Source organism: Manihot esculenta, chromosome 1 (genome assembly GCF_001659605.2).
Source record: "Manihot esculenta cultivar AM560-2 chromosome 1, M.esculenta_v8, whole genome shotgun sequence".
NCBI lineage: Eukaryota > Viridiplantae > Streptophyta > Magnoliopsida > Malpighiales > Euphorbiaceae > Manihot > Manihot esculenta.
This window is the reverse complement of record NC_035161.2, coordinates 36,754,677-36,776,106: the sequence shown is the minus strand read 5'-3', so window position 1 is coordinate 36,776,106 and position 21,430 is coordinate 36,754,677. Positions and strand designations below refer to the sequence as shown.

Sequence of the window (21,430 nt, the reverse complement as noted above, 5' to 3'; positions counted from 1 at the left end):
TTAAACCACATCCCTGAAATAAATCATAAACTCTAAAATGAAAAATCGATACTAAAAAATAATTAACTGAAGGTCGAACAATAAATAAATAAATAAATAAAGCAGCAGCAATACTTGAGCAAGCTAGAAAAATGGAAAATGAGACAAATGAATCAACTGAGGCAACTGAATGTCAGGGCTAGCTAGGAAGTAATAGCAAATTGGGATTATGTAATCTGTCTTCTGAAGCGTACAAATGATACTACCCCTAGCAAATAAAATGAACAGCGAGGGAGACAAAAGGGTACCTTTCTCAAGAATATTCTTATATTAATCGATGGCTAATATCTAATTACTTCCATGTGATAACACAGATGAGGCAGTGGGGCTGCCAACATCTTGTTCTACATCACCAAAATCTGCTCCACCACTCAACATTTTGATGGCTATTTGAGCAACTTCAGCAAACCAGTCATCCCCTGGCAAAACACTGCCAAGATAAAGTTGAACAGGGTACACACAGATTAGAAGTTAGAAGCTGATTTGCCCATCATTATCATCAAATAATCTGAGAGGGCGTCGATGCCATTGGCTATAACAAAAGCAGCACAGATTTCGTGTATTTTTTTCTAAATTTTTTGAACAGGGTTATTTAGTTTAATGTGAAGAGTACCTGTAAGGATCCACTCCAGTAGCAGATACCACATCAATTGCTCTTGCTATGATGTTTTTGATAACTTGATGCAAATTCCTAGATAAGTAGCGGCCTTGAGATGCAAACAGCAACACAAATTCCATATCCAAATAAAACTGCACTAGAAAGTTGAACAATTATGAGAAATCTTTCCCGTGCAAATATGCAATTCTGCATGAGACAACTGCTTCACTGTATAATTTTTCCTCCCATCATACCCTTACCCCCCATCTAAAAGAATTCAAACTGGTGACATCTCCACAAATATCACAAGCATTTACCGCTAGGATATCCCCAGTTGGAGCCAGTAATTTTTTGTTCTGAAAATACCTGTTGAAGGCCAAAAGGACCCAATGGCTTTGTTCCCTCCACCTCTTCCCAGAAGGTTTGATCATCAGAAAGCCAGAGGATCACTGTCTCTGTAAGTCTCATTAATAGAATTGTTGCAAACCTTTCCCTACCTACAAACATATCACTTCCTATGCTTGCCAACCGAGTCAATTTTATGAACAGTTCCTGTATGGAGATATAGCTCACGAAAAATTTTCATGATCTTGATAAACAAAATTTCTGTACCAAAGCATTTATTCAGAGAAGAAAAGCAGCTAGGCAAAAAAAACAAAGCGCGAGGATGGAAGATTAACCCACATGGCTAAATCAGTCAAGAAGATGCATAAAGTTTTGCAAAAATTGCAAGGCCAAAACATCATTTTACATTGTTTGGATCTATGAACACGAATAATCTATGCTAGAACATTTAAAAGCTATGAACAGGAAAATGGAATGTGAAGAGGGCCTAATGAAGTTGCATTGAGAGAGGAGGGGAGGGGTTGGGCAAGCAAACAAAATGTCCTAGACAGTGACTTGAGTGACCATGATTGTCTGGTGTCATCAAGTATATTAAAGTTGAAGCACACAGTTCTCCATCTAAACTGATAAACTGTACACATGGTTTTTATGACACACAACAGGCATTAAAAAATGTACAAGGATTTGATCATGGTATAGTTCATATCAAAAGTTTTTGTTTGGCACTAGAACTAACATTTAACTGAAAAGCTTCTATTAAAACGTTAGCAGATCACCTCACCAAAAAAAAAAAAAAAAGCAGATCAAACATGTCAACATAAAGACACATGGCAAGCACATCATAATGACATCCATGGTGGGTAAATTGTCTCAAAGTTTGTTATATATGTTTTGCAAGTATGTCAAACTCAAAGGGCACATTCAGATACCCTTGATACATAGAGAATACTAACATGTTCTTGCAACCTACAAAATTGTACCTGCATAATTGGAGAAGGGAACCATTCAGGTTCCTCTGCTTGGTCATCCATACTTGTGTATATTTTTGCATTGAGACGGATTTCACCATATTCTGTGAAGATGAGCTCAAGAGCATGCTGTCTACAGAAGCTATCTCGCAAGCAATCAACTAAGCGTTGAAGTTTCCTCTTCCACTCTCTTTGATCTGGAAGTCGAGATTGCCTCTCTGAAGCTCTTCTTGGTTGTTCATCCGTTCTATTAGGCAATGGCAAAAGCTTCATGGCAGCACGTGGGAGCAGCTCATCTGCTAACAGCGATGCATTAGCTAGTAAAGCTAACTGCTGGGATTCTGTTTCTGCCATCCTGACAATCTTATTTCCAGAACCTTCCAACTCTTCATTATCCATTGAACCAGGTATTGCACGTACTAACAAATTTACATAGGAGTTGAACACTTTCAGAACACCTTCCAGTGCAGGACCATCCAACTGAAGGCTCTCAAGGGGTCCTACATCTTCTAGAAATTCCTGAATTCACAATGAAGAATTAATGAAGTAAAAACCTTTTGAATAGAGTAGTGAAAGTAAAAAAAATGAAAGTTGAAGGAAATGTCCCATAATATAAGTTAAATGTAGAATGACTCAGTTTCTGACTGGGTTAACTCCTACAAGAGGTCCTATAACTTAAGCCATTAGACAAAAGATAGAAAACAGGCATCACACATCTGCCAGATGATTATGGAAAAAGCAACTACCTTTAAAAGAGGGGAAAAAAAAAGAACTTGTCATGTCCTTTAGTGGTGTGAAGTTTAAAAAAAAGGAACTGTAATTAATTACCTGAACCATTGAATTGAATCTGTTAGCACTGCTTGTAAGTTTTGACTGCGAAGCTGTTGCATTACTAAGGGATGAAGAAGATGTTAAAGGACGCCCAGCAACTGGTGGATAAGCAAGAACCCAGTCTTCTGCAGCAGCTAGTGCAGTACTGGTGTGTTCTATTCTTTTTAAGTTGGCACTTAATGCTTGCTCTACACTGGACTTAAAAAGTCTCATCAAAACTGGAGAAAGGGCCAATCCACGAGCTTCTAACAAAGAACAATGTCCCAAACATATTTGAACGGACTCAGCAGCAACCCTTAGGCCGCCTGCAATTGCTGATGAAGCTAGAACATGCCGTTTTAGAAGACTAGCGTAAACCTCAGTCTCTTTGACAGCCCAAGTTACAAGCTCTGAAGAATATGCAGGCTCCTCACCAAACACTGCCAAGGAATCACTTGAAGCCTGTGCAATGGTTGAGAAGACAAGCTGTGAAAGTGCAGCAGTATATGCCACTGCATTGTAGGATCGCAGATTCTGCATGTTGGACTGTAACTTCTGGTGGTGAGAATTAAGTAGCAACGAATGGGCACGGGGACCGTCTCCAAGTTTTTTCAGAGCCAAAACTGATGAACGACGCTCTACTACACGTGTAGAAGATTGGCTAATGGTATCTGCAATTTGGTCAGTTAATCTTTGTCTTTGTTCTCTGATGGCAGTCTGTAATGTGATGAGTGCAGTTGGGCTCAACGTGTGCTTCTTACTTGCTCCTTTGGCTAAACTTTCTCCTTTGGCTAAACTTTCTCCTTTGTCAAGTGCTTCCATAGCTTCATCCACTCTCCTTTCAGCTAATAGAACATCGAGGGTTTCCAAGAATTCTATTAACCAATCTTCTGTTTTGGGAAGTTCTCTATTCTCAAATTTAAATAGGTCATCTGCTAGTGAATCGTCGGAATCAGCCCACAATGATTCGATGCGAACACGTTCAGCTAAACCATGAACTAGAGCTGCCTGAGTAGATAAGTGATTCCTCATGGAAAGAAGCTGCCCTTCAAGAGTTAAAATCTCCTTTGATGTGCTGCAAATTAAAGCAGTATAATTGTTTTGTAAACAAAACCTAGGTTATACTGTGAGTAGCAATAATGTGTATTTAATGGAAGAATACATGCTTGCTTGTATGCAAACTACTGACGTCCTTCCAACAGCGGGAAAAACCAAGATTGGCAAAGGCATATACAAGCATAGGTTTGCTAAGAGAACTCCAGTCTGCTAGAAGTTTGTAATTTGCTGAACCATTTTAATCATGACACTGAAAGCACAAAACATTTTGGAATTATTGTGCATCAAGAAGTTGAAATAAACCAAGAGGAAGCGCTGGTTTTCACTGAAGCTACTTAAGAGTACACTCAACAAACATTTTATGATTCAAGAATAAAGAATTTGATTAAGAATTAGTAATTTATTGGTTAAGGACTAAGAGTGAATGATATGAAACCTGACTCCATAATACCTTCATTTACGACCATTATCCATTACTAGAACCTAATTTCGTAAACCCATGTTTATTGTTTAGGAAGTGTCTGGGTGAAAAATGTCTCCTCTAGCTCCTATTCCAGTGACACCTAGTTTTGAGGTTGAGCTTAGTATTATAGACAAGTCGTGTTCTAGATTGTTTCTCTCACAAACTTAAGTGGAAAAAAGCACTTGTTGTATTACATTGCCTCCTTATAGAACTTGAAATATTGGTTTTCTAATAGTTTGGAGAGTATTAAGAGTGAAGAAATCTTTCTCACCGTATGAAGGCTCCATAATTAGCATAGACACTTTTACGCATTTCCTCTGCGGATGCCTTCTTTAGCTCATTAAGATAAGAACACAAGTGCCTGATTTCCTGCCATGAACAACAAAAGGATTACACCATAAACTGCAAATAATAATGACGATCTCAATTTTGATTAAACACTGCTAATTCTAATTCCAAGGCATGTTATACATCTTTAAAAGAGAGAGACCTTCTCGTGCATGGTCTGGCATTTGGAGGTGACATAGGCATCGGGACTGAAGGTAGAGCTTTTGAAGACCTTTAAACGATCGCCAAGCGTTAAATTTCCTTCCAGGTCCGCCGAGTCTCCTGCACTGGAATTTCTGAACATTCTGTCTGTAAGAGCCTCCGAAGCCTGTTAACGGAACAACACAATTAGAATAGGAATTGGGAAATTACAATGAGAGATTTAAGAGCCAGAACCTAGAAATTCGCGTACCATTGTATTGTATTTGGTGACATGAAACCAGAGATGATGCTGACAATGGCAATGGCAATGATAAGCTTTTTTTTTTATTTAGCACCAGGCACCGGCTACGTATGACCCGCTCTTTTCGTTTTGGCTTTATGATAAGCGTCCGATTATTATGTGCTTATCTTCTTTTTTTTTTTTTTTTTTTCCGTTTAATCCTATTTATAATAAATAAATAAGGGAAAAAAACTAAGAATGAATAAAATTTCTTTGTTAGATATTAAATAACGAAATATCGTAACTTGCATTGGTTTTGAATAAATTTTATGAGTTGATTGGAGCAATGCAGTCCTAAATGTTGTGAAGATTGTCGAGAGGATATCAATCAAATTAGAGCAATACATAATACATAGTTATGGTAAATATGATGTTTGTCATTTTATTGCAAATATCACTTCTTACAAGGATGAAACCACTGTAATTGTTCATCACTTCTTTCAAATTGGAATGGTAAGATCAGATGGTAACACCAAAAGGGTCATGAAACCACTTAGAAGTTAACATACATATCATCGAACAACAAAAAAAAAAAAAAAAAAAAAAAAAAAAAAAAAAGAATTTAGCAACCCATTGCTTTGTTGGGTTGGAGCTTTGATTTCTCAACCACGGTACCATCGTTCCCAGCGAGTGCCTTGTACTTATCTTTCCTGGTAAATGTAGTACACTCGTAGGAAAGAGTAGCTGCAATCACCCTCTGTATGTAATTAGCCACCTCATGGCTAGTCTTCCCTGCACCGCATGTTAGCTCCTCAGGCAACTTGCTCAAAAAAGTTACTTCATATGCTGGGCTAGGGTTCATGAAGAAGTAAAATGGATCCATCCCTTTCCACCCTCTAGCCGTGGTTCCATGAAACATGCTCATCCGATTCACCATAGCCACTGGCACAATTTGATCTGTTAATTCAGCAAACAAAGCTGAAAACCTTAAAAGAAATGGTTCCCGGCAAGTAGTTCCCTCAGGGCATATTGCTAAGTCACCTCCTTCTAACAACTTCTTGATCATCGATGCATCAGTGGCACGATCACGACTGAGCCTAACCGTTTTGATGGGGGAAATAATTTCAGAGAGACGAGAAACTGAGTATGTAACTGCTGCAATAGGGCGACCAAGGGCAGTAGAGAGAAATATTGGGTCAAGAAGAGTTCTGTGGGAGCAAACAAATAGGACACCAGATTGGCCGATTGATTTTTTAGCTGGGGGAGGTGGGGTGCCCTTTACGGTTACACGGACGCCAAGTGCCCAGAAAGCATAATAGACCATTGGCATGGGCAGTAGTGCTCCTGCTGCAATGCGTAAGCAAGCTATAATAAATCCTATGGGAATCCAAAGAATGATGACTAGTGCCATTAAAGGTGTTGGCTTCTGTACTAGCCGACCATCGTGGAAGATGATGGGTTTTGGGAGCTTGTCACTGGTTATTGCCCTCACTTCTGGCTTGGATGGCACGTGGTAGGCCTCCTGTAAAATTAGATTATGTTAATTTCAGAGTGTTATTTTGAGCTTTCATGCCTGTCAGAAAGGAATTTTTATGGTTAATTTAGTTTGTTACCTCGCACAAAGCCATGAAGGGAATATCAGTATGTCTGTCGCCAAGCCCAATATCTGGCCGAGCATCTGGAAAAGCCTTGCGGAGAGCGTTTGCTTTGTTCTTTCCCACAAGTACCCCAGGGCTACGAACAAACCCAGTTGCTCTACCTTTATAAGTTGATATCTCTGTGCCCAAAACCAAATCGGCTCCCAAGAAATCCTTCAAAAAAGCTTCCACCATAATCCTGGGATTCGCTGTAACAACGCAGCGTTTTCCACACGAAGAGAACACACGCCACGACTCAGGCTGGAGATCACCAGAGTAAAACTTAGGCAGCACAGCACGTGCCACGGACTCTATATTGGAGACTTTCATCCCAGCAAATGAAGCAAAGATAAGAACTTGGATACCAGCAGACTCCGAAATAAAGTAATAGAGAAGTCCTGCTATTGGGGAAGCCAAGAGCAAGAAAAGAAGCCTAAAAACACCACCGCCCTCGAAAGCGATCAGAGCAAAATAAGGGAAGGAGCTACGGCCTATAAGCAAGGTCCCATCCATATCAGCAACCACCGTGTGCTTTTCTCGGCCTATGGATGCACATTTGTTGACAGCAGGGAAGCTGTCCATCCTAAACACAATTAACTAACCTGAAATCTAATTAAAGGTAAAAGCAAATACAATTATAGAAGCTCTATGTGCAGCAATCCAGGAAGATATTGCGCAATATATACAAGAGAGGAAGAGGGTTAAAGAGAAGGAATACAAGCAAACATGCAAAAAAACGAGGCGAAAAAGACACAAATCGGTTATGTAAATGATAAAAACCATGGGAATTTGGCAGTGAGTGGCGCCGAGATTTCCACGAGAGCTAGCGAGGTCGCTCTGCTTCTAGCCATGATCAGGTGGAACCGAGGGAAGGACACTGTTTTTAGAGAAGAAACAAAAAAATTACTTTGTAGTGACCGATGTTCGCATTGTTGTCGTATCTAATAGTTGAAACTTTGCAATATATGTCGCTCTCTCTCGAGTGCGACGTGATTGAGCTCCTAGTAAATATTTTATAGTTTGCTCGCTTCTCTTTGCTGCTAACTCTTGCTCCTGCTGCTTCGTTGTGATCGCAGGGGACCTTTTCTCCCAGTTCCCTATTGGCCAAATGTGTTCGTTTACCCAGTTTCGTGCGCAATTAAAATCAATTCTGTGTAAGTTCCCAGTTACTTGGAGGCCAAGCTGCTCAATTTCGTGCACAATTTTTGGTGAAAAGATATTGGTCTACTTTGTATTTCTCACTTTCAAGTTTGTTGCTTTTGGTTTTTATGGCTTCTCATCAATTGAGTTTTATATTGCTCATTTTCCTTGAAGATGTAATCTCCATGTTTCTTGATATTTCAACCGATTTTTGGTTTACCATGCATAAACTTTGCGTATCTTCCTTATCTCTGGTGTTAAGGGTGTGAGAGATTCAACTCATAAGTTTTCAGAGAAAGATAGGTTGCATAATGCTCATAAACTGCAACAATGTACCAGAACACCCACGAATTCTTTTGAACGGATTTTAAAATTTTAATAATTTGTAAAAATAAAACTATTTTTATATTAACACTCTATTTAATTCATGAAAAATATTTGTTAGAAAAATATTTTTTATATTTTTTAATATTTAGAGTACATGAAAAATATTTTTTTAATGAAAAAAATTAAACCATTTAAAAGAAAATAATTTTCTTTTTTGAAAAGTGAATATGATTTTCCACATATTTTTATATATAAATTTATTAATATATTTTATTTTTTAAATTAAAAATAAATTATTTTATTAAAAAATATTATTTACAAAAAAATTTCCACAACAAACATGTTTTAAATATAAATTATTTTGTATAAACAAATCGTATTCTAAAAAAACTGTTTCATTTTAAATGATAACTATGATTATCTATGTACTTTTAAGTCGGCAGCATTTATTTTTTCTCAAATCTGCAATTTCTTTTGATTTATTTGTTAAAATCAAATTTAAATCTCCACATCATCAATTCCTTATTTAAAAAAATATTTTTACCATTCATTTATTACAAATAATAATATTTCTTCTTATACCGAGTATGCTTTTATGTCCCAAACTGATTATCCTTACACTTTCAACTTTCTATTTATATTTAATTAAAAATTAATGGATTGAAATAAAATTTTTTGGGATCTAAATTATTATAAATGACAAAATTTATTTATTTCGCATCTTAAATTTCAAATACGATGAATTATTTAATAAATGAATTAATTCATATACGAATTCATCATATATGATATATATTTATTGGAACCAATGCATAATCAACTTAATAATATATAAAATCTATTAATTTTATAGAGGAATATAATTATAATTATTTGCATTCACAGTTTTAGTTTGATAGTAAGTGTATCTGAGTGAATTTGAGAAATATCATATTTTATTTTTTAAATTTATTTATTTCGCATCTTAAATTTCAAATACGATGAATTATTTAATAAATAAATTAATTCATATACGAATTCATCATATATGATATGTATTTATTGGAACCAATGCATAATCAACTTAATAATATATAAAATCTATTTATTTTATAGAGGAATATAATTATAATTATTTGCATTCACAGTTTTAGTTTGATAGTAAGTGTATCTGAGTAAATTTGAGAAATATCATATTTTATTTTTTAAATTTCCTTTAAAAAAATTATTTAATAATTTATTATAATTAATATATTTTAAGTGATTATAAATTATGTTTAATTATTATATAAAATGAGTAATAAGATAATATATTAATTTATTATAAATATATATAAAAATAAAAAATTTAAAATGTAATTTTTATAATAATAAATATTATAACTAATTTAATTATTATTTATTGTATTTTTAATTTACTTATTATTTTTTGTAATTTTAAATAATTTATTATGTGAAAATGTAATTTAAAAATTAATAATTAATAAATTTTAAAATGATAAATGATCCCAATAGCTGATAAATTATTTATTAATTATTAATTGTTTTTTTGAAATTACTAAATACTTATTTTATATTTTTTAATATTTATTAACTAGCAGCCACATTTAATTATTGAACTGAATATCCTATAATCTCTCAAATGTGTATATTAAAAATATTTTGAAATATAAGATTAACGTTTGAAATTTAAATGATAAAATATATTTACTAGAAGAAAAAGTTATTTATTTAATTAATTTCAGTAGATAGAAAATATACGGTAATTGATTCAATTTAGCGATCTTTAATAATAAAGTATTTAAATTTTATTTTATTATTTATAAAATCTCTTAATTTCTATTTAAGTAACATATATAAATAAATAAATCATCTGTCATGAAAAGAAACGGAAAACCGGGGCATACTCAAATACTTAATTTATTATTGAAATTAACAAATTTTTCTTTTTCCGTGTATGTTAAATATCGATATACTAATTAATAAGTTAATAACAATTTATAATACTATCTAATTTTTAAATATTTATTATTAATAAGTTAATTTTTTTAAATAAAATAGTATTTTTATTTTATTTAATAAAAAATAAGAAAATTTTAAAGACATCAATAGATAAAATTAAATAAAATGATTGTATTATTAACGAAAAAAATATTTTAATAAATTTTTAAAAATATTAAAATTAATTTATTAATAATAATAATATTCAGAGACTAAATATTAAATATCTCTTATTAGTTATATAATTAATTTATTTATTTAAACTTAATTTATTAATAAATTTTTAAAAATATTAAAATTAATTTATTAATAATAATAATATTCAGAGACTAAATATTGAATATCTCTTATTAGTTATATAATTAATTAATTTATTTATATTAAAAATAATTTAAATAAATTTGTATAAATATCTTATAAGTTTGTTGCCAAAATATATTTGGCAAATAGAAAATCACGATATATAATTTGAAAAAATATTAAACATATTTTTAAGAATTAGCAATGTCAGAAAGAATTAACATAATAGTATATTGTATTAAATTAGCAATAATGAATTACATTATTTAATTCAATAAATAAAATTATTATTAATTTTAAAAATATATTTAACTATAGTATTTGTAAGATATGTCTATATTTGTATGAAATATATCATGATTTTTTTACTACATTTGCAATTTCTTACAAAATTATTTATTTGTAGAAAACATCACATATGAATTTTTTAAGTTTTATTAAAGTAAAGTGTGTTATTTTACTCTATATAAAAATTCAAAAAAAAAAAAACACTTATAACAACCGGCGGTTATTAAAGAATAGATCCTATAATAATGCGGTTCCATTTGAAAAATAAAAAATAAAACATTTTAATGTCTGATTCATCATTAAAACTCTTTTTTTTTAATAAGACGAGTTTCGATATAAAATTACTATTATCATGTACAGTCCAATATATTTTCATTAACTTCATAATTATGAAATTATCAATTTATTAACTTATAATATCTCTTATCAAATAATTAATCACATTTTCATCAAATTATCAAGAAATATTATATTTATCTATATATTTTTGTAGTATAAAAAAAAATTACAATAATAAAAGTAAATTATTCTTTTGCACTATTAAAATTTTAAAATAATTTATTGCGTTAATTTCATTTTTTATTTTATTTATTTTTTAGTATATTGATTTGAGTTACCGCCTCACATTCTCATTTTTATAGGTTTAATTAATAGTAATTACAATTTTATTTTTCTAACTATACCAATTAGTAAATAGAATAATTCATGCCTAAGACACCTCCCCACAATTAATTTATATATACTACTTTTAATATAAAACTAATAATCCTAATCATATTAACCGCAAAGTTACCGCTACTTTTTATTATTATTGTTATTATTATTCTTAGTGAGACTCGTAATTATCTTATTTAATAAATTAAATTTATTTTATTAAAATTTAAATAACATTACAATTGTTTAGATTATAAATTTAATGGAAAACATAAATAATTTATAGATATCAAAATATATATTTTGAAAATACATACAAATATGTATCTTATATAATTTAATCTAATAATACATTATATTGAATCAATGATAAATAATTAAAAAGTTCAAAATTTTATAAAATAAATTTATTTATTTTATTTGGAGATATATATATATATTTTTACATAGAATAATATAATGTATTTACCGTCAAAATACATTTCACATTTAATTTGTACATTAAGGAACTACATGTAATTATTAAGGAAAAATCAATATGATATGCATGAAAAATATTCAACTACCTTTTGAATTGATGAGATTAATATTTCTTTTGTTTTTTTTTTTTTTTTTTATACATAGTTGATTGTAACATCTATTATAATAATATAAATATTTTTTCATTACCAATGATAAATCATTAACTGTTTAATGTAAAATGTAATTTTATTTATTTTTATTTAATTTAAGCAGTTTTCTGATGTTTTTAATAATTATTGCTAAACTATATTGATTATATTTAGTTTTTAAATATATTTATTTTTATTTTAAAATAAATTAAATTTTAACTATTATAATTAAAATAATAAATTTTATTTTAAAATAGAAAATGTCTTGCAATTTAGATGGAAATAAAAAAAAAAAAGGAAAGTAAGTTTCTTTTGTATAACATATAAAGTATTTCTAAATTATTATGAGAACTAGTAAAATTTGTTTTTAAAGCATCTTGAGTAAGGATATATTAAAATTAATAAGTAATTACTATATGTAAAAGAATTTTAGGATAAAAAGAAAAAAGAAACTTATTCTTGTATATATAAAAATATTGTAATCAAAATAAGATTAAAATAGGACTTAAAAAATTAAAATTTATTTTTTTTAATTTAAATTATTGTTAAAAGACTAAATAAGTGTAAATAGAATCAAATAAATCCAAATGATATATCATTTAATTTTTAAATAATACTTATAAATTAAAAAAAAAAGAAATAAAATTTAATATATTTAAAGTGCATAATAAATTTATTTTTTCGATAATTTATTTTTTAGTTTTTTAATATATCTGCACTCAGAAAAAGAAAAGTGGTTGACTAATTAGTACTATAATTGATGAGACAAAGGGAGAAACACAAGAACCAAAGGGAGCTCGTTAAAGGGCAAAGTACTTGAAATTTTTTAAAAGGAGAAGCAATGAAGGATTAAATCATTAAATTTTTTAAAACTAGTGGACTATTTTGTTATTAATGGTAAAATTGAAGGATGGAATTGTAAATCTGTTCTTTGAAAAAACTTATATAATACAGGATCATGAAAGTATGAAACACGCGTCGTTTAAATTCTAAGAGCTACAGATACACAGAGGGGATTGGCTGCCGTTTATGGCATTTTCTTTCTGTTCCTGACAAAGGGTGTAGGCGTTTCTCTGCAACTGTTATGCAGTGTGCAGCACCAGAGGCAACTTCCTCGAAATTTAGGTTTAAAAGAGGAGATACCCACTTTGACAATCTAACTCGCTGTCTAGTCACCGACAATGAAGCGAGTCAAGGTCGAGTCTTCAGTCCCATTGACTCGACTCACGTTGATTCAGGCTTTAATGGCCGTCCTTCTTGTGTACTTGCTTTTCATGGGCCTTGAAATCCCTCTCATTTTCAAAACCGGCTATGGCTCGGTGCCTGCCGATGCCACCTTGCCTAGGACTTTATTGGTCCACGATGATGGAGTAACTCGAACAGTGTTGGACCCTCATCGGGTCTTTCACGGGACTCCTGAAAGGGGAATGCGAGAGACGAAAAGACTATCTGGTCTGTTATTCAACGAGACTATTGCTGACTCTGTCGACGAGTTCTCTGTCCTTCACAAGGCCGCTAAACAGGCGTGGCTGGCCGGGAAGAAGCTCTGGGAAGAGTTGGAGTCGGGTAAATTTCAACCTAACCCGATCGACGTCGACAATCGCACTGAACATTGCCCGGTATCTATAACTTTATCCAGCTCAGAGTTTTTGGCCCGTAACCGGATCATAGAGCTTCCATGCGGACTGACTCTGGGGTCCCACATAACCGTGGTGGGGAGTCCAAGATGGGCTCACAAGGAGAAGGACCCGAAAATAGCGTTGCTGAAGGAGGGGGAAGAGGCGCTGATGGTGTCCCAGTTCATGATGGAGTTACTTGGTTTGAAGACTGTTGATGGGGAGGAGCCACCAAGAATTCTCCATTTCAACCCCAGATTGAAAGGTGATTGGAGCGGGAAACCTGTGATAGAGCAGAATACTTGCTATAGAATGCACTGGGGAACTCCGTTGAGATGCGAGGGATGGAGTTCTCAGGCCGATGAGGAAACTGGTAAATGAATTTGCTTTGATGTGCATTTGTTTCTGTTGCAATTGGAGTGCATTGTCCTGTACTATTTAGTAGAAGTTTACATGCAGACCATATTCAAGGGTGACCCCAATGATCTCTTCTGATTCGATCGGTGTTTAGAGTTGATAGAGTAATTATCTTTACTATTGTGGCTGTCAATTATTCAGTAATGGGGAACTGATTTCATTATTTGTCAAGGGCCTTTGTGGAATTATGTGAAATTTGATGTCTGTTTTGTTGTGATGCTTCTTGGCTGTTTTTATATTATTTTAGATACCTGCATTATCCTTCTTGGTCACATGCGTTAAGCGGTTAAGGTTTTTCCAACTCCATTCGATTGTTTTGGTTTAGCTGCTCCATCTGCTCTCTCTGCCCTGCTTTTTCTCTCCCCTGTGATTCACTTTCAACTTTTTAACGTTATGATGTTGCTGGGACACTAATAAGGATTACTATTTTTCTCCCTGATCTTTTGAAGTTGATGGGCTGGTGAAATGCGAGAAATGGCTTCGTGATGATGATACTAACTCAGAAGATTCAAAAGCCACATGGTGGTTGAACAGACTCGTAGGACGAAAAAAGAAGATCTCTTTCAACTGGCCATTCCCTTTTGCTGAGGGAAAGTTATTCATTCTTACTTTGAGTACTGGCTTGGAAGGTTATCACATAAACGTTGACGGGAGACATATCACTTCTTTTCCATATCGCACTGTGAGTAACTTTGTGAACCTGCAAAATTTTGTTGATAAAATGGATTGGGTCTAAAAACCACCTCAAAAGCTAGCTCAAGTGGGGAGGATTACCCAAGTTCCTATATTTAGTATTAAATCCACACCCCAAACTAGGGTGGGATGACAAAATTCAGTCTTTTGACAATTGCAGAAATGCTGATAATCTTTGAACTTTTTGTAATGTTTATAGGGATTTGTTCTAGAGGATGCCACTGGATTATTTTTGAATGGGGATGTTGATGTGCATTCTGTTTTTGCTGCTTCCTTACCTTCCTCTCATCCAAGTGTTGCACCACAGCAGCATCTTGAGATGTTCAGGAAGTGGCAAGCACCACCTCTTCTTGATGGGAAAGTTGAGCTCTTCATTGGCATCCTCTCCGCTGGTAACCATTTTGCTGAGCGGATGGCTGTAAGAAAAACTTGGATGCAGCATAAGCTGATAACATCTTCAAAAGTGGTAGCTCGGTTTTTTGTAGCATTGGTAAGGATGGATTATGAAGTCATGTTTAGCCTTACAGCTCTTTTGCTTTACTATAAGCCAAAGAACTATCAAAGTCGCTGGACCTTTTTTTTTTTTTGGTTCAACAGAGTGGAAGAAAGGAAATAAATGCACAGCTAAAGAAAGAGGCAGATTTTTTTGGTGATATTGTTATAGTTCCATACGTGGATACTTATGACCTTGTTGTATTGAAGACAGTTGCAATATGTGAATATGGGGTGAGTGATGATCAATTGAAGGTTACTGTTTCTTTTTGTTTGCCATGTGTTTATATGTTGTATTCATAACAAGTAATTATTCTCTTCATTTCACTGTCATATCCCTTACTAGTTAGAACTTTATATATTTTCCTTTTCTTTTGGTCTTTGATAGGTTCACACTATGGATGCAAAGTATATTATGAAGTGCGACGATGACACCTTTGTCAGGGTGGAGGTCATGATACAGGAAGCAAAGAAGGTGCCAAGAGATAGAAGCCTCTATATTGGAAATATTAACTACTACCACAAGGTTTTCCGTAGTGGAAAGTGGGCAGTGACATATGAGGTATGCATTCTACAATTACTTGAATGCAGTAATGAGTCATTTTGCGATTGCATGCTGTGCTTGTTTTAATCTCTGTGCTCAATTGCTGTTGTGAATTGTATGAACAGTTGTACTGCACTCTTTTATTATTTTGTTATCTGGATGTATAAGGAAAAAATTTTCCCCTGTTATTCTTTTCCTTCTTTTTCTCTTATTTTCCATTTATCTCAATGTCACCTTATAGCTCCTCATCTTAATTGTATAGTCAAACATAAGTCTAAATTGATATGATTATATAATTTTTTACAAAATTATCTTTTAATGTGTATTATGTTGCTTTAATAGCCATGCATTTTTTTTCTTACCTCAAGCTAGGTAATATTTGATTCTACTAAAGGTTTTGGAGATTTTTCAGTCAGCCAATTGTAATACTTCCTTGAACTTAGGTGCTGTAACATGACTCGCCCAAATCCTTAATATGTAGCAATAGAACTCTCTAAACTTCAAAGTTTTTCTAACATATTATAACTGGTTAAATATATATTTTACAAATAAAAAAGATGAACAGTCTAAACACCATTAAATAACCACTTTCCAACCTCTATTCCTTTCTCTCACTGTGTTTGTCTCTTCCCTCTCCTACACTCTCTGTGTCTTTCTTCCTCACAAACACCATCTCTCTGCATCACTCTATCTCTTTCTCTATCTTTCTCCCTCACACACACTCTCTATCTCTTTCCCTCGCACCCTTGATCTCTCTTTCACATACTCCAAAACAATCGATTGGAAAATACAAACCCTTTCATAATTTCACAACTAAGTGAAAATCCAAATAAATAACTTAAAAGAAAAAAAAAACAGAAGATCTACTTACAAGCAAAGTGAAATACACACAAAACAGATAGTTGGATGGATCCAATATGTAGCATGCAGTTTGAGAGCTCTTGAGATGCAGATCCAGTATTGCCTTTGCTCTTGCCATGTTCTTTGAAGAGGGAGTCTGGTGAATGTTGGCCAGCCTCGTACTATTGGCAACAGTAATAGAGCCCAAAAGCTTGCTTGGCTTCTCATTGTTCCTCACAGCAAGCTGAATCGTACCACTGAAGTGATCGACTTCCTGGATTGAGTAGAACCTTCATCTGTAATACACCACTTAAACCCAGTAATGACCCAAATTTAACCAAACAAACAAAGAAGCAAAATGCAAATTTGCTTTTGCACACAGAGAAAGAGAAGGAAAGAAAATGGGAGACACTTCACTCGAGTTGGGAAAAGAAGGAAGCCAGCTGAGCATGCAAGGAGAGCATAAAGCGACTAAAACCCAGCAACCTCTCTGTGAGAGCAGTGCAGGAGCAGTCAAGGCAATAGGGCAGAGGTTGTGGTGGACAGAAGAACATGTAGATGACTTAAAATGGACTGTTCTAGAGGTGGAGAAATTTTAGGAGGCAAGCTGAAGCAGTGTGAGGGAGAAGGCATTGTCTCTACTTTGATGATGAGAATGTAGAGGCCGTGATGAAAACAGAGAGTGGGATGAGGGCTTTGAAGAGGCAATGATCATGGTGAGGGTAAAGGCGAGAGAGAAGTGGATGGGAGAGGGACCTGGTCTGATACTTGAGGGGTAAACACGGCAATTCTATCTTTTTTTCTAATTACCCTCTATATCAGCAAATTTATTGGTAAATTGGCAATAATAGGTTAAAGGTTTTTTATGTTACTTAAATTAAAGTTTGATGGGTTTTGTATTAAAAATTAAAGTTCAAGGATGATATTGTTATAATGTCCTAAGTTTAGGTATGAATCATGAAGTTCACTTGTATTTAAATAAAATAACTGTCTGTTGCTCTTTGGCTGAGCTGAAATAGATGATACGATCTTTTCCCTTTTGTACCTGGAAATGTGTGTAGCTTTTCATGCCTATTTATTTTGTTCTCTTACCCAGGGAGTATGATTTATACAATTCCATAAACAAATTGCTGAAGGCTCAATGTAAATTGGCACTTGAACTTTAACTGAAAATTCTGGTGTCACCATCACCCTTTATGATGTCCTATTTGATCCTTATTGCGTTGATGTTTAGAACTAAAATCCCCTTGGTCGAACAAATGTGTGGTTCCCTTATCACAGGCATGTTGATACAACAATATTTGAACAAATTTATGCTTTTCAATGCTTGTGTATTTTGTTCTCAATCTCTCTGATTTTCTAAATCATTTTTTTTCACTTTTATCTTTCAGATTTCTTTTGTTCTCAAATAGAAAATCTTGCCCACATTAATATCGATAAGAGACTCAATTTTTTATAGTAATAGGTTGAAATAAAAATCTGGAGTGCCACCAAACCTTTCAGTGAAGAACATATAGTTATTTATATATTTGAGCTGTTGTTGAATATGAACATATTACTATTGGTGATGCAGGAATGGCCAGAAGAAGAGTACCCACCATATGCAAATGGTCCAGGTTATATAATCTCATCGGACATTGCAGAATTTATTGTGGCCGAGTTTCAAAATCACCAGTTGAGAGTATGTTATATTAATTTACCTGCACTCTCTCTCTCTCTCTCTCTCATGTGTGCATGTGTTTTGGTATTTGTCACATGGTCATCTGAATTTATATGCAGCTATTCAAGATGGAAGATGTGAGCATGGGAATGTGGGTGGAAAAGTTCAATGGCTCAAAACCTGTAGAGTATGTGCACAGCATTAAGTTTTGCCAGGATGGATGCACTGAAGATTATTACACTGCTCATTACCAGTCTCCAAGACAGATGATATGCCTCTGGGAAAAATTACAACAGGGAGAGCCCCAATGCTGCAATATGAGATGATACTTGAATACGGTGGTGTCCAGCCTCAGTATGTTATTTCTGAGAGGAACAAGGAAGAAACCCCAAGAAACAAGTTTTTATGGTCAAAAGTAAATCTCTGTATATATTCAGAGCAGATTCAAGACATCCTGGATTTCCAATCATCAATGCATACATTCGTGATTCAGAAGTTCCTTTTTGTTCCAAGTAGCCACAAATAATTTCCCTTGGTGCTGTAGAATATTCCTAGCAATAATCTTGGTGAAGGGCCTGTGCAATTTACAGAAGACATCCTGTTTTTGTAATCTATAGTTGGGAAAACACAGGACTGGAGAGAATTGAAAACATTTTGGTTTCTCTACATTTTAGTGGGCGCGGAGAGTATCCATGGACATTGCCTTCGTTATTATTATATTATTGACTTCAATTGAGAACGTGATGTTACAATAGTATGGACCTGCATTGAACCTTATGTGCAATCAAATCTGAAACACAGAGCATTAGATTCTTGGCTGTTCAAAAAAAAAAAGTTGATGTAGTTCATCAGCCCCAGTTGAGATTCTACTTCTTCTTCTTCCTCCTCTGTTTTTTTTTTTTTTCTTCTTACTTGGAGATATCCCATTGCTGAATGACAATTCTGTAACGTACAGCAACTATCAATTCTTTCATCCCTAGTTATACCCCCTTTCTGGCTTTCTCTTTCATTTCCTTTACTAATTGAATTTCATGCTTTCAGAATTCAGAGCTAACAAGTTGATGTAAGACAGCATAAAGGAGAAGAAAGGCAAAATAGCTTTAAGGAAATTGAATACGTTTTATTCTTTTTCATTGTTTGGGAGATGAGAAAGGCAAGGAAAAACATGAGAAAGATATTTTGTATTATGGATATTTTTCTTTTATGGTCAGGCCCAATTTTCTACTTGGTAAAACCCACCAACATAATGTTTTAGAAGTTACGATAACATTTAATGGAAGCTAATCCCGGCTAATTCTAATGGGATCATAATTGATCAAACGAAAATCTTAAATTTAAACTGAAATTGATCAATAAGTAAAAGTGAATTTGAGCTTTATTCCTTCCTGAATTTGTGGTTAATTTTAAATTGTTAAGTGGTGATGCTAATTATGAGAACCAAACTGTAGGCATATAAAGCTTCTTTATCTTTTTTCTAGAGTAAACAAAGAAGGGCCTGAAAAGAGAAACTTTTGGTAGAGAAAAGGATTCTCTCTTGGTGGACACAAGCTTTCAAAAGAAAGAACCAAATTCTCTGATCTTGTTTTAAACGCCTCACCATTCACAACCTCTATGCTACGCAGGCCCACAGTTGCTACTTGCTAGCTGGATCACAAATACTGCTCAATTAAGTATCCCCAAAATGTGAGGCTTATTCTATTGCATGATTATGCCCATTCTCTCTTATTTAGAAAACAAGATATATTCTTCATTGTTTTCTTCTCACACACATTTTAAAAGGATTCATTGCTTCAATTCAATACTTGGAGACTAAAGTTTAAGCTATTTTGTGAAACGAGTCATAAAATAAAGATATCCCAATGCTTATGAATTCCTTAACAAAACAGAGGCTGGCATTTGAAAAAGAAAAGTGAAAACTCTGACATTTCTTACATTTGAAGACGTTAATACAATTTATGCAAACTTTCGTCCACCTGATGATCTTCATCACACACTGCACAGCAAGGCCCAAACCAGAAATAAAGCCGAGGAATAGATCACCCAGTTGCCTGATACAACACCAGCAAATCACACCAGTCTTTAAAAACATCATCAAATATCAAAGAAAGTTCAAAACAAATGGCAAAAGCAACAAGAGATACCTGTCTGCCATTGGAGAAGGCTTGAACCATGATTATATGATGATCCAAAGAAACAGTCTGATGTAGTGTTGAGACCATTAGGACAGTTACAGATAAAAGTATTGTAAGCTCCACCATACCCACAAACACCATTGCTCCTCTCGCAATCAGCACATGAACCAGGATAGTCATTATACACATTAAACTTGTACTTCAGTGCAATTCCATACTTCCAATTTTCAGGATTAGCCTCCTGTCCATCAAAGCTATAAAACCCAGAATAAGAACTGCATTGCAGCTTCTGTAAATCCATTTCAAATGATGGTCCGAGATCAACCGGAGTGTAAACACAGCAAGTAGAGATTGGGAGATTGAGCATGCTGATGGCTTGGCAGGAGTACAAGAAACTGCAAATTGGTGCGCCAGTTCTATCACACTGAGGGACTACAGTGCCATTATTATAACTATTGCTGTTAGTTTTATAAATGGGAGATGAAGTGGTGGAGCAGTCGAGCAAAGTAAAGACAGTATCATCATGAAAAGAGAAAGGGGCGTCCCAGTCCAAGCCAAAGCCTTTGCTTGGTTGAGTGCAAGCACAGGTTGACATAGAAGGATCAGAGATGTATATAACTTGATTGGTGTAGTCTATGTTATTGACAGGATAACAGCCAGTATGGGTTGTGAAGGTGAGCTTGTCTTGATTGCAAGTTACATGTTTTTGGAATCGTGGATCGCCACATCCAAGGCCAGTCCCAAATGGATACCTGATGGGCATTTTGCCGCAGGAATTCTGGCAGGCTTGTGCTGAGATCAAGCAGGGGATACTGATGAAAACTAAGGAGAAAAGAGTGAAAGAAGAGTGCTTAAACATCATTTTCTACACAGAAAGGGAGACTGGAGATGAGAGAATTGTTGATGAGATGTGTAGCATAGGTCATGTCCTATACAATATATATATATATATATTCTGGAAGGGGCATGTGGCATTGTTTTATGGGGATTGGCTAGGTGACTTTCGGTGAGAGGCTGGCAAGCTTTTGATCATCTTTTTGCGTTTCTCTATTATTAGATGCCTTGTTTTCATGAGTCTAGTAAACATTGGGCAGTTCTTCTGTGCTCTGAA

At 33.9% G+C, this 21,430-nt stretch overlaps 4 protein-coding genes across 4 annotated transcripts; 1 reads left to right on the top strand and 3 right to left on the bottom strand.

Annotated features, from left to right (window-relative positions):
• Nucleotides 1-320: 320 nt before the first annotated feature.
• LOC110600010 (exocyst complex component EXO84A) lies at nucleotides 321-4,918 on the bottom strand. Its single transcript, XM_043950749.1, has 7 exons — nucleotides 4,770-4,918; nucleotides 4,551-4,648; nucleotides 2,779-3,835; nucleotides 1,963-2,469; nucleotides 1,004-1,189; nucleotides 653-789; nucleotides 321-469 (listed from the first exon to the last, which is right to left on the bottom strand). The coding sequence occupies exons 1-7, from the start codon at nucleotides 4,908-4,910 to the stop codon at nucleotides 328-330; spliced, it is 2,268 nt and encodes a 755-aa protein (XP_043806684.1). The 5' UTR covers nucleotides 4,911-4,918; the 3' UTR covers nucleotides 321-327.
• Nucleotides 4,919-5,577: 659 nt separating this feature from the next.
• LOC110611359 (glycerol-3-phosphate acyltransferase RAM2) lies at nucleotides 5,578-7,294 on the bottom strand. Its single transcript, XM_021751639.2, has 2 exons — nucleotides 6,602-7,294; nucleotides 5,578-6,510 (listed from the first exon to the last, which is right to left on the bottom strand). The coding sequence occupies exons 1-2, from the start codon at nucleotides 7,205-7,207 to the stop codon at nucleotides 5,611-5,613; spliced, it is 1,506 nt and encodes a 501-aa protein (XP_021607331.1). The 5' UTR covers nucleotides 7,208-7,294; the 3' UTR covers nucleotides 5,578-5,610.
• Nucleotides 7,295-12,910: 5,616 nt separating this feature from the next.
• On the top strand, nucleotides 12,911-18,941 carry LOC110619243 (hydroxyproline O-galactosyltransferase GALT6). Its single transcript, XM_021762548.2, has 7 exons — nucleotides 12,911-13,914; nucleotides 14,408-14,640; nucleotides 14,851-15,141; nucleotides 15,249-15,377; nucleotides 15,532-15,705; nucleotides 18,101-18,208; nucleotides 18,307-18,941. Exons 1-7 carry the CDS (start codon nucleotides 13,107-13,109, stop codon nucleotides 18,511-18,513), a joined length of 1,950 nt encoding a protein of 649 aa, XP_021618240.1. The 5' UTR covers nucleotides 12,911-13,106; the 3' UTR covers nucleotides 18,514-18,941.
• Nucleotides 18,942-20,017: 1,076 nt separating this feature from the next.
• On the bottom strand, nucleotides 20,018-21,345 carry LOC110627839 (putative RING-H2 finger protein ATL21C). Its single transcript, XM_021774215.2, has 2 exons — nucleotides 20,329-21,345; nucleotides 20,018-20,235 (listed from the first exon to the last, which is right to left on the bottom strand). The coding sequence occupies exons 1-2, from the start codon at nucleotides 21,179-21,181 to the stop codon at nucleotides 20,174-20,176; spliced, it is 915 nt and encodes a 304-aa protein (XP_021629907.1). The 5' UTR covers nucleotides 21,182-21,345; the 3' UTR covers nucleotides 20,018-20,173.
• Between the last annotated feature and the right edge of the window lie 85 nt (nucleotides 21,346-21,430).

Bases quoted from the DNA above. Each gene is read 5' to 3' on its own strand.
- LOC110600010 (XM_043950749.1), bottom strand. From the start codon at position 4,910: ATGTTCAGAAATTCCAGTGCAGGAGACTCGGCGGACCTGGAAGGAAAT. The intron at 1,190-1,962 runs GTACAATTTTGT...ATCTCCATACAG, and splicing joins TCCCTTCTCCAATTATGCAG to GAACTGTTCATAAAATTGAC. The intron at 790-1,003 runs GTATTTTCAGAA...TTTCTAGTGCAG, and splicing joins GTCCTTTTGGCCTTCAACAG to TTTTATTTGGATATGGAATT.
- LOC110611359 (XM_021751639.2), bottom strand. From the start codon at position 7,207: ATGGACAGCTTCCCTGCTGTCAACAAATGTGCATCCATAGGCCGAGAA. The intron at 6,511-6,601 runs GTAACAAACTAA...CTAATTTTACAG, and splicing joins CCTTCATGGCTTTGTGCGAG to GAGGCCTACCACGTGCCATC.
- LOC110619243 (XM_021762548.2), top strand. From the start codon at position 13,107: ATGAAGCGAGTCAAGGTCGAGTCTTCAGTCCCATTGACTCGACTCACG. The intron at 13,915-14,407 runs GTAAATGAATTT...GATCTTTTGAAG, and splicing joins TCAGGCCGATGAGGAAACTG to TTGATGGGCTGGTGAAATGC. The intron at 15,706-18,100 runs GTATGCATTCTA...TTGGTGATGCAG, and splicing joins AGTGGGCAGTGACATATGAG to GAATGGCCAGAAGAAGAGTA.
- LOC110627839 (XM_021774215.2), bottom strand. From the start codon at position 21,181: ATGATGTTTAAGCACTCTTCTTTCACTCTTTTCTCCTTAGTTTTCATC. The intron at 20,236-20,328 runs GTATCTCTTGTT...GTGTTGTATCAG, and splicing joins CCTTCTCCAATGGCAGACAG to GCAACTGGGTGATCTATTCC.